We start from the raw sequence: 12,975 nt of genomic DNA on the forward strand, positions 1-12,975 counted from the left end.
ATCAAACTTCTAATGAAGATGATGATGCATTTTCTGAACTGACGGAAGAATAATGTTGCAAGAACTTGGAATTAAAAGAAATGTTTGAAGACATTTATCTTTGTTTATGTTATTTTAATTTTATTAAGAACTTGATAATTATGCTATTTGTAATTTTATGTTGGATTTGTTTAAGACTTTGATAAACCACTATTTTATGGTTTATCTTGTGCTTAATTGAGTGGATTTTATCAATTCCTTGCCCACTTATTCATATGATTTGCATGGTTTTACATTCTCCTTCCTGATTTTGTGCTATGATTGAAAACATGCTTCTTTGGCTTTTATTTTCTTTTATTTAAATCCTCTCTTATTATCATTTGATGCCTTGATATGTGTGTTAAGTGATTTCAGAGATTACAGGGCAAGAATGGCTTAGAGAATGGAAAGGAAGCATGCAAAAGTGGAAGGAAAACAAGAAGTTGAAGAAATTGCTGAGCTGTCCAGCCTGACCTCTTCGCACTCAAACGATCATAACTTGAGCTACAGAGGTCCAAATGATGCGGTTTCAATTGTGTTGGAAAGCGAATATTCGGGGCTTCGTAACGATATATAATTTGCCATTGCTTCCCCGAAGTTAGGCAACGCAGACGCGTGGATAACACGCACGCATCGCATCTGCGAATTTCAATCCACGCAAACGCGTGGACGACGCCTCCGCGTCACTTTGCCGCGACCTATACGAACCAGATTTCACAATCAGTGAATTCTAGGCTGTTTTTGACCCAGTTCTTGGCCTAGAAAACACAGATTAGAGGCTATAAAGTGGGGAATGCATCCATTCATCATCAGACACTCAGAACGACTGATTATTCACTTTTCATAATTTAGATGTAGTTTTTAGAGAGAGAGGTTCTCTCCTCTCTCTTAGGATTTAGGATTAGGATTCCTCTTAAAGGATTTAGGATTTCTTCTTCTCAATTTCCAGGTTTAATGTTCCTTTTATTTATTTTCCATGAACTTTTCCATGTTAAAATTGATTTCTTTATTTAATATAATTTGAGGTATTTCAGACTTATGATTGCTTTCTTTTATTTATTATATAAATAATTTGAATTTTTTCCTTTTGGCTTTGGTTAAGTAATTGGTGACACTTGAGTTATCAAACTCAGCAGTTGATTAATATTGGAAGTTTGCTGGTTGATTTGGATCCCTCTAAAGCTAGTCTTTCCTTAGAAGTTGACTATGACTTGAGGAATCAAATTAATTGGTCCACTTGACTTTTCTTTATTTAGTAAGGGTTAACTAAGTGGGAGCAACGGACAATACTCATCACACCTGATAAGGATAACTAGGATGGGATTTCCAATTCTCATACCTTGCCAAGAGATTTTCTAATTATTAATTTATTTTTCTTATCAATTAAATTATTTGTTCAAACCTTTTCAAAACCCCAAAATATACCTTTGCATAACCAATAATAAATCATACTTCTCTGCAATTCCTTGAGAAGATGACCCGAGGTTTAAATACTTCGGTTATCAATTCCAAAGGGGTTTGTTACTTGTGACAACCAAACGTTTGTACGAAAGAATTTTCTGTTGGTTTAGAAACTATACTTACAACGCGATTATATTTGTGAATTTCTTTACCGATAGAAAATCCGATCGTCAAAATGGCGCCGTTGTTGGGGAATTACAAACGTGTGCCTTATTATTGGTTATTGTAAATATTTTTCAAAAAAAATTTCAGATTTTTATTTTAAAATTTTATCTTATATCTTAGTTTTAAATTTCAAAATTCAAATCTTTTTCAAAAAAAAATCATATCTTTTTCAAAATCTTATCTTATCTTATTTCAAAATCTTTTCTTATCTTTTCTTTCAAAAATCATATCTTTTTCAAAATCTTATCTTATCTTTTTATTTCAAAAATCATATTTTTTTTCAAAATATATTCTTTTCGTTAGTTTTTGTTTCTAATTTTCTCCTACTACTATGAACTCTCACCCCTTTGGCTATGAGTCTGGTTATAACTATGTTGCAGAAAGAGAAAGCTATAACAGGAATATGCATCAAGGTCAAGCCAATCAAAGATGGACAGAGCCAAGAGGATCTGATCAACCCTTTAGGCAACAACACCTTCCAAGATATCATGGACGAAGACCATTCTACAATGCATACCAAGATGATAGATATGGTGAACCCCCTTGTAGTTACCAACAAGCCCCACTCTATGCTTATGAACCACCTCCACAACATACCTTTGAACCATCAAACTCACAAGCCTCTTTCCATCATTCACCTCCATATGACCCTAACCCAAATCCACACCAATTCTAGTCCAATTACTCCCAAGAACCACCACTTTCCTATGCACCATATCCCTATCCATCGACCCAAGAATCACAGGCTCACCTCAAGGAAACAGTAGATCAATTTCATGCAACCCTTCATCAACTGGAACAAGCAATAAATCAATTACCTTCCAAACGTTTAGACACTCAAGGAACCCCCATGGCTTCATGTGGAGAATCTAATGAAGAACGTAGCATGAAGGAGATACTAGAAACTCCAGTGGACAGTAAGGATCATGACTTTGTACTGGAACAAGTGGAGGAAGCCGGAATTATTGAAGAAAAAGAAGTGGTCGAAGACTTAGGAGATGTTGAGCCTCCATTGGGAAGTCCATTCATAGAGCCTCCTTCCAAGGTGTTTGAAATTGATGTTGAGGAGGGTGTACAACCTCCAAGGCATATCATGGTTGAAGACTTTGAAGGGGATGATCAAGAGATGGATTCAATCATTGATGAATTCTTATCTACATTTGAATCCTCTTCCATTGGACTTGACATGGAGTTTAAAGAAGAAAAAGCACAACCTCCCATGCCCTTGGTAAGTAATGAAGAAGATATTAAATTGGAAGAAAGCTACCAAGAAGAAGAGGTTGATAGTGAAGAAGCTTGCAAAAAGGTAGAAAGTGTCACGAAAGAACACACGGCAGTAAAGCCTGCAATCACTTTGCCAAAGTTGTTGGAGACCCCTCCCCCTAAGTTGCCATCATCCTTCACAACATTCAAGTGGGTAAAATTCATATCCCTTAGCTTTCTAATTCCACTTGAATATGGGCTACTAGAGACGGATGGTCAGCTTAGAGCTCTTTGTGCCTTTAAGAGTAAGAGAAAAATGGATCGTGCTCCGAGCTGGTATGCAAGATTCAATAAGATTCCATGCTTCAATTTGAAGTGCAAGGATTGGTGTCAAGCTCAATTGAATGGGTCTCAGAAGTTGTTTGGTCGCTACAGTGAGAATTTAGATTACTTACCACCCAGCTGGAAAAATACAGATCAAGACAAAGACGGGTGTAAAAGCAAAGTTTGGGATCCTAAAATCTATTCTGACATTCAACACCCTGGAAGCCTGAGAACCTGCTTGAAACTGCTCAAGGGCTTTACATGCCTTGTTTGGGACCCCGGAGGTTGTTGGCATTCCAGACATTGGTGGAGATTTTTAGATGAATACAAGCACAAGCCACCATAACAGGAAGCTCATCAAATGTCCAACTTAAGGACTTTAACTAAAAGTGCTAGGGGGGAGACAACCCACCATGGTATGATCGTTCCTTTTTCAGTTTTAATTCTAGTCTATTTTGTTTGTTTTTGAGTTTTGATTGGACCTGGAATCATGCATAACATTCATATTAGCATTGCATTCTGCACCCTGCATTCTGCATTTTTGCATATATTTAAAAAAAAGAAGTGCATCCTACGCGCACGCGTCACATGCGACGCTAAACCTTACAGAGAGTTATGCGGGAGCATGGCTGGAGGCGTGCTTCAGGCACATACACGCCCACGCGGATGCGTCCCTGACGCGTCCGCGCTATTTGAAAAATCAGCCACCCACGCGTGCGCGTCAATGACGCGCACACGTGACTTTGCAAATTCGACGTAAAAGGTATATTGGCCGAAAGTTGTGCTGGCCTGGTGCGGGCACTATGCCCAAGGCACAAAATCACCCACGCGTACGCATAACTGACGCGTGCGCGCCATTTTTAAATTCTGACCACCCACGCGTACGCGTAGGCGACGCTTACGCATCACATGGTTAATGCAGTTTTCACGTGCACGCGTGCCCTGCGCGCTCGCGTCGCGCCCCTTTCCTACATTCTTACTCCTTTCTTCTCTCCTTTCTACTTCTTTCTTCCTTCTTTCTTACTTTCTTCTTCTTTATTCCTTTAACTTCTCAACCATCTTCACTTCCATTCTATTTCATTTAATTTATTTGCATACTTTCATTCATTGTATTATTTTCATTAGTGTTAGAAATTCATTTGGGTCATTATTTTCTATATTTTGCTTGTGGATTATTAAAGGAATTGTTTGATAATTATATATTACTTTTTAAAGGGTTGCTTGCATGTTCAATTTAATACATTCAATAACTTATTTACCATGCATGCTATGTGTTTGTGAAAACACCCGTATGGCATTGTGCACTATTTTTAGATTTCTTTTATTCTACTACTCTAAATGCTTGCTTTTCACAAAACCCTTTTTATATTTTATTAATTAAATATAATTGTTATTACAAACATATTGTTAGTTTGAAAGACTTGGTAATCTAACTTGGACATCTCTAACCCTTGGACTTACATGTACCTTTCTTTTTCTCTTTCAGGATGGCCACCAAAAAAGGTAAAGAAAAAGCTACTCCCAAACCACCGGCAAGGAAAGTAACAAAAGAGCACTAGCTGCGGAGCCACCCATCCACCTGTACATCTTAGCATGCACCAAGGACGGTGCAATCTTTAAATGTGGGGAGGTCGATACTGATCTCCGTGGGTTAGTTACTTCTTTTTTTCAACACCAATGTTAATTTGTTAATTGTTGCATTTGCATGTTTGTTTGATTTTATGCATTTAGTCACTACTTGGTTGAAGTAATGTTTTCTTTTTCAAGAAACTTTTTATAGCATTTCACTAATTTGAATTAAACTTTTTATTTGAAGAAATTCTATTTTGGAACATGGTTTAGAGCTCGAACACACAAAACCCATAAGATTTTGAGCCTATTTAAATTGGTTGCATTTTATCAACCAATATTTTATTTTTGATGTGTGTTTTTTCTCTCTAAAATTGTGATCTTTGTCTTGCTTAAATCTATATTTCCATTATTTGATGTATGCATGCACTTATATGATTGAGGCCTTGTTTCACTAAGCTTACATACCCATATGGCCTTACTCCTTTCATTATCCTTTGCAAACCAATTTGAGCCTATTTTACCCATTTGTTCTTTACTTTAGCTCATTACTAACTCTAAGTGGAAAACAATAATGTCCTTAATTTGAATCCTTGGTTAGCTTAGACTAGTAAAAGTGCTCATGATTTAAGTGTGGGGAAGTTTGGTTTGAGTAATTGGGTGTTGTATACTTTTGTGAAAATGTGCAAAATAATAGTTGAACACATATTATTGCATTCAATACTTTAATCATATGCATTGAGAAAAATAAGAGAAAAGAAAAAAATAAATATAATAATAAAAAAGGAAAAGAAAAGAAAAAAAGTGAAAAAAAAGAAAAAGAGCAAATAATAAAAGAGGACAAAATGCCTCAAAGTAAGTGTTGGTATCAATGCATATGTACTGTACTCAAATTTAGGATGCATGAATATGTGGAAAACACAGTTAATGGGAAGTTAGATTTTGCATTTTAATTAAATGGATTGTCTTAAGTTAGGTGTGAAGTTTAGGTTAATTAAGGATTCAGATTTTAGTCCACTTGACCAATTACAATCCTACCTTGACCCTAACCCCATTACAACCCTTAAAAGACCTCTTGATTTGTGTATTGGTGCATTAAATTTTTGTTGATTGTTAGATGAAGAGCAAGCCTTAGAAATCAAGATTAGTAGAGAATTGAGAGAATCGAACCTTAGACACCTGAGCGATTAGAGTGCATACACTTCCGGTGAGGGTTCGATGCTCGATTCTTTGTTCCTGGCTTTCATGAGCTATCTTCTTCTTGCAAGTTATTTTGTACTTTGTTTTTGTGATTTGAATTAGTGGAATCCAATTTATGTTTGTCTTGGAGAATTTGTTTACTTTTAACCAAGTAGGTAAAAGCATTTTGCATTTAGTTGCATTCGTATAAATAGGTTGCATTTCATACATCCCACCATTCTGTCTTCACTCCCTTATAGCTTCTCTTGAGCTTAGCATGAGGACATGCTAATGTTTAAGTGTAGGGAGGTTGATAAACCACTATTTTATGGTTTATCTTGTACTTAATTGAGTGGATTTTATCAATTCCTTGCCAACTTATTCATATGATTTGCATGGTTTTACATTCTCCTTCCTGATTTTGTGCTATGATTGAAAACATGCTTCTTTGGCTTTTATTTTCTTTTATTTAAATCCTTTCTTATTATCATTCGCTGCCTTGATATGTGTGTTAAGTGATTTCAGGGATTATAGGGCAAGAATGGCTTAGAGAATGGAAAGGAAGCATGCAAAAGTGGAAGGAATATAAGAAGTTGAAGAAATTGCTGAGCTGTCCAGCCTAACCTCTTTACACTCAAATAGTCATAACTTGTGCTACAGAAGTTCAAATGATGCAGTTTCAGTTGTGTTGGAAAGCTAACATCTAGGACTTCGCAACGATATATAATTTGTCATAGCTTCCCTGAAGTTAGGCGACACGGACGCGTGGATGACGCGCACGCATCGCATCTGCGAATTTCAATCCACGCAAACGCGTGGACGACGCCTCCGCGTCACTTTGCCGCAACCTGTACGAACCAGATTTCACAATCAGCGAATTCTGGGCTGTTTTTGACCCAGTTCTCGACCCAGAAAACACAGATTAGAGGCTATAAAGTGGGGAAATGCATCCATTCATCATCAGACACTCAGAACGACTGATTATTCACTTTTCATAATTTAGATGTAGTCCTCTCTCTTAGGATTTAGGATTAGGATTCCTCTTAAAGGATTTAGGATTTCTTCTTCTCAATTTTCAGGTTTAATGTTCCTTTTATTTATTTTCCCAATTTGATTTATGAACTTTTCCATGTTAAAATTGATTTCTTTATTTAATATAATTTGAGGTATTTCAGACTTATGATTGATTTCTTTTATATATTATATAAATAATTTGAATTTTTTCCTTTTGGCTTTGGTTGAGTAATTGGTGATACTTGAGTTATCAAACTCAACAGTTGATTAATATTTGAAGTTTGCTGGTTGATTTGGATCCCTCTAAAGCTAGTCTGTCCTTAGGAGTTGACTATGACTTGAGGAATCAAATTAATTGGTCCACTTGACTTTCCTTTATTTAGTAAAGGTTAACTAAGTGGGAGCAACGGACAATACTCATCACACCTGATAAGGATAACTAGAATGGAATTTCCAATTCTCATACCTTGCCAAGAGATTTTTTAATTATTAATTTATTTTTCTTATCAATTAAATTATTTGTTCAAACCTTTTCAAAACCCCAAAATATACCTTTGCATAACCAATAATAAATCATACTTCCCTGCAATTCCTTGAGAAGATGACCCGAGGTTAAAATACTTCGGTTATCAATTTCAAAGGGGTTTGTTACTTGTGACAACCAAATGTTTGTACGAAAGGATTTTCTGTTGGTTTAGAAACTATACTTACAACGCAATTACATTTGTGAATTTCTTTACCGATAGAAAATTCGATCGTCAGATTTTATTGTTTTTAATTTTAATTTAAACTTAGTTTTTTATTTTATTAATATAACAATATGTATGTTTGTAATTTTATGTTGAATTTCTTTAAGATTTTGTTGTCTTTTATTTTAATTTGAATTTAGTTGTTTTTTTATTTTATTAATATGTATGAAATTTAGAATGATTGAGTTTTATATTTATTTTTAAAAAATTGATATTTCTACGGGTAGGGTTCGGGTTGAGAGATTCTCAACCCGCGAGTAGGGTAGGGTAGAATTTTATTGAGATTTTCTACCCACGGGTAGGATTAGGGTAGGGTCCAAACCCTACCCTACCCTACCCATTGCCAGCCCTAATTCCAACACTTTGCAAAATATCAGGTCTAGAGAAAGTTAAGTACATAAGAGAGCCAATCATTCCTCTATACTTAGTCTCATCTACATCTTTCTCAGTTTCTCCCTTTTCTAATTTTGAATTAGGGTGCATGGGGGTTCCCATGGGTTTGGCACATTCCATATCAAATTTCTTAACTAGTTCCTTGGCATACTTCTCTTGATGAATAAAAATACCAAGTTTAGTTTGCTTAATTTGAAGCCCAAGGAAAAAATTAAGTTCACCCATCATACTCATGTCAAATTCACTTGTCATGAGTTTTCCAAATTCAGTACAAAGGGATTCATTGGTTGATCCAAAAATAATGTCATCAACATAAATTTGGACTAGAATGAAAGAATCATTAGAATTTTTGATAAATAGAGTAGTGTCAGTGGTGCCTATTTAAAAACTATTTTTCAAAAGAAAATAGCTAAGTCTCTCATACCAAGCTCTAGGAGCTTGTCTTAAACCATAGAGAGCTTTAGATAGTTTGAAAACATGGTTAGGAAATTCTTTATTTTCAAAACTAGGTGGCTATGCCACATACACTTCTCCATCTATCACACCATTCAAGAATGCACATTTCACATCCATTTGATATAGTTTGAAACCACAATAAGCATCATAAGCTAGAAGAAGTCTTATGGCTTCCATTCGGGCAACAGGGGCAAAGGATTCATCAAAATCTATTCCTTCCTCTTGGTCAAAACCTTGTGCCACTAGCCTTGCTTTGTTTCTTGCAATGCTACCATCCTCTCTTAGCTTGTTCCGAAATATTCACTTAGTGCCGGTCACTTTCTTTCCATTTGGCTTTGGAACAAGTGTCCAAACTTGATTCTTTTCAAACTCATGAAGCTCATCCTCCATTGCCTTTACCCAAGAAGGGTCATCAAGAGCTTCTTTAACATTTTGAGGCTCCATTTGAGAGAGAAAAGCAATGTTTGTTTCTTCATTTGCTTTTCTAGTGGAAGAACGAGTTTTGACACCTTGAGAGACATCCCCAATAACAAACTCCTGTAAATAATTCTTTAAGAATATCCATTCCCTAGGTCTAGTGGACTTGGAGGCAGATTCAGTCACTAAGGGACTCAAAGAACTGGTGCTTTCATGATTTCCTCCAGATTCATGATTTTGGGCTTTTTTATCATCTTTTTTAACCTGATTTCCTGCATCACAATCTTCGAAAAAACTTTGAACCAAATTAGTGTCACAAAATGTAACATGTATGGACTCCTCAATCATTCTAGCATCTTGATGATAAACTCTATATGCTTTACTATTTGTGGAGTATCCTACAAATAAAAACTCATATGCCTTTGGATAAAATTTTTCCAAATTATCTTTGTTATTAAGAACAAAGCATTTGCATCCAAAGATATGTAAGTAATTTAAATTTGGTGGGTGACCTTTCCAAAGTTCATAAGGTGTTTTCTTCAAAAATTTTCTTATGATAGTTCTATTCAAAATGTGGCAAGCAGTGTTAATCGCCTCAGCCCAAAGGAATTTTGGAACATTGCTCTCACAAAGCATAGCTCTTGTCATTTCTTGAATACTCCTGTTTCTTCTTTTCACAACACCATTTTGTTGTGGTGTTCTTGGACAAGAGAAGTCGTTTGATATTCCAAATTTCTCACAAAAGGATTTAAATAAATGGTTTTCAAATTCAGTTCCATGATCACTTCTTATAGAAGAGATCTTTAAATCCTTTTCATTTTGAACTTTCTTGCTAAAAATTTCAAAGGTCAAAAAGGCTTCATTTTTGTGTGCAAGAAATAAAACCCAACCAAATCTAGAGTAATCATCCACAATTACTAAACCATAATGTTTACCACTTAAGCTTTGAGTTCTTGTTGGACCAAATAAATCAATATGTAGCAATTCAAGTGGTCTTTTAGTAGAGATGTCTTCCTTTGATTTAAATGAACTCTTTATTTGTTTTCCCATTTGGCAAGCATCACAAGTGATGTCTTTTTAAACCTTATCAAAGGAAGACCTCTTACTAATCCTTTCTTGACAAGTTTGTTTATTTGAAACATACTTGCATGGCACAATCTCTTATGCCATAGCCATTTTTCAGATTCTTTAGAATGAAAACAAGCTACATTTTGATCCTTTAGTTCTTCAAGGGTAAGTCCATACACATTATTACAATGCTTAGCAATAAACAACATTTCATTGGTCTTTTCATTTACAACACAACATTCCAATCTTTTAAAAATCATCAAATAACCTAAGTCACACAATTGACTTATACTCAAAAGATTATGCCTTAAGCCATTTACCAAGAAGACATCATCAATGAAAGTAGATTGATTGTTACTTACTTTTCCAATAGCCATAATTTTACCTTTTCCATCATCTCCAAAGGTCACAAAACCTCCATCATACTTATTGAGTTTGATGAAGAAGGTTAACCTTCCAATCATGTGCCTTGAGCATCCACTGTCCAAGTACCACATATCCTTTTTGTTCTTGGATGCTAGGCAAATCTGCATTAAAACTTCAAGTAACCTTAGGTATCCAAATTAATTTGGATCCTTTGAAGTTAATCCACCTTGGTTGCCCAAGTGCATTGAAATCACAGACAACATTGTAAATTTGGTTTCCTACTATTCTTTTTTCAATAAAGCATTGTGAGTATGAGTGACCAAATTTCTTACAATTAAAACAATGATTTCCTAATGCTTGTTGCTGAAATCGACGTGAGTTATGATGCTGGAAATGATTAAAGGACTGAGATTTTTTAGTTTTTGGAGGAGGTGCATTTCTTTTGACAAAATGCCTTTTGTTGTGATTATTCCTTTTTGCAAAAGCACTCAGACCAGAATTTTTGAACACATTTGAGCCTTTTGAAGAAGCGGTTCTATTTTTAAAAGATAGATTTTTGAAAATAACCTCATTGGTTGAAATATAGCCCAGACCCAATTTGTTTGATATAGGTTCAGTTCTTAAAGATGATTTAGTTTCATCAAAATAAGACTTTTCAAATTCCTCTTCATAGGTGGGAACGTGTCCCAGACCAGACTTGTTAATGAAGGATTTTATTTTTGAGGAAGAGGCTATGAATTTTGTGGAGGAGTTATCAAAAACTGCATCATCTTTTGTCACATATCCTAAACCAGATTTTTCAAACAATGGCCTTTGATTTGCAAGTAGTTTGTCCAAGTTACAGGAACTAAGAGCAAACTTAGCTAACTCACTATTCAATCTCTTAATTGTTTCATTTAATCTTTTATTTTCAGCAATAAGCTCTTGAGAAGGATCCACAATGTGCTTTCCTTTTAGTTTCTCAAGTTCATATTTCAGAAATCTGTTTTCCTCAATAATGTCCAAAGCACATTTGGATTCCTTCACCTTCTCTTTCGAAAAATCATTTTCAGCTTTCAACATTTCATTTTCAGATTTGCATTTATTATATTTATTCAATAATTTTTCAGAATTGAGGGTAAGATCATCAATGATAACATGTAAATCATCTACGGACAAGTCATCATAATTTACCTCATCGAGTTGATCCTCACTAGCCATGTAGCAAATCTGAGCTTCACATTCGGAGTCTTCTTCCTCTTCCAAGTCACTTTCAAGGTCCTCCCAAGATGCCATGAGCACTCTCTTTTTTTTCTTTCCTTTATCCTCCTTTTTGAGTTTCTGACAGTTGTACTTGAGATGCCCAGCCTCCTTGCAATGGTGGCAAATCACTTTACTCATGTCCTTCTTGTACTCCTTTGAGGTTGAGTCTTTGTGCTTGCCTTTGTTCCTTATTAGCCTTTTAAGTCTCCTAGAAAAAAACACAAGTTCATCATTATCTGAAAAATTGTCACTAGATTCACTTTCTTTTGATTCAACTCTTGACTTAAGGGCTGTTCTCTTTTTCTTTGAGTCTTGGTTTGTGTTTGTGGTTTCATAGGCAAGGAGTTTCCCTCTCAGGTCATTATATGTTATGGGACTTAAGTTATTGTTTTCGGCTAGAACAGTGGCTTTTGTTTCCCATTTCTTTGTGAGGCTTCTAAGGAGTTTTCTCACTAGGGTTTGTTCTGAGTAGGTTGTACCCAAAGTATCAAGGTTGTTGATTATGATTAAGAATCTGTCAAACACTTCATCAATGCTTTCTCCATCCTGCATATTAAATATCTTGTACTTTTTTCGCAGCATATCAATCCTCGTTTCTTTGACTTTTTTAGTGCCTTCGTATGTAACCTAGAGTTTCTCCTAGATTTCTTTGGTTGTCTTGTATTTGAACACCTTTCGGTATTTTTCAAAGCTGATAGCACAGTGAAAAAGGTTGATGGCCTTAGCGTTCAGCTCCACTTTCTTTTTGTCATCATCGTTCCATTTAGTTTCTTCTTTTGGAGTCACCACTCCATTAGCACTTGTCTTTGTTGGAATCTTGGGGCCGCTTACAACAATCTTCCATATGTTATAATCAATGGATTGGATGAAGATTCGCATCTTCTCTTTCCAATAGGCATATTTCTTTCCGTTGAAGAAGGGAGGCCTGTTATTTGACTCGCCTTCTGTTAGAGTGTAGGCAATTGTGGTTGTGCCCAAGTTGTTCGCCATTAGACCTTTGCTCCAAGCGGTGAAGCTTGATTCTTGAGACCTTGGCTCTGATTACCAATTGAAGGTTGTAGAAGACTTAGAGAAGGGGGGTTGAATCTATGGTCTTCTTTTAATTTAATGAATTAACTCTTTAAACACAAACTTTCAATCTAAACTAAATTTAATTGAACTCAGCAGCGAAAAATTTATGAGAAATTTTCTTTTTGTCTCATGAATATCAGAAAACAGAACAGCCAAGGGAAGAGAGAAGTTGACACCATCATGTATCCTGGTTCAGTTGCCTTGTGTAATGCAACCTACGTCCAGTCTCCACCACAACAGTGGTGGAATTTTTACCATAGTTAAAGTATTACATATACCA

General features: G+C 35.5%; 1 protein-coding gene across 1 annotated transcript; it reads right to left on the bottom strand.

Annotated features, from left to right (window-relative positions):
- Positions 1-8,831: 8,831 nt before the first annotated feature.
- LOC107460120 (uncharacterized) lies at positions 8,832-12,614 on the bottom strand. The gene is made up of 4 exons (XM_016078453.1): positions 12,297-12,614; positions 11,322-12,170; positions 10,402-10,543; positions 8,832-9,220 (listed from the first exon to the last, which is right to left on the bottom strand). Exons 1-4 carry the CDS (start codon positions 12,612-12,614, stop codon positions 8,832-8,834), a joined length of 1,698 nt encoding a protein of 565 aa, XP_015933939.1.
- Positions 12,615-12,975: the final 361 nt, after the last annotated feature.

This window comes from Arachis duranensis, chromosome 8 (genome assembly GCF_000817695.3).
Source record: "Arachis duranensis cultivar V14167 chromosome 8, aradu.V14167.gnm2.J7QH, whole genome shotgun sequence".
Taxonomy (NCBI): domain Eukaryota; kingdom Viridiplantae; phylum Streptophyta; class Magnoliopsida; order Fabales; family Fabaceae; genus Arachis; species Arachis duranensis.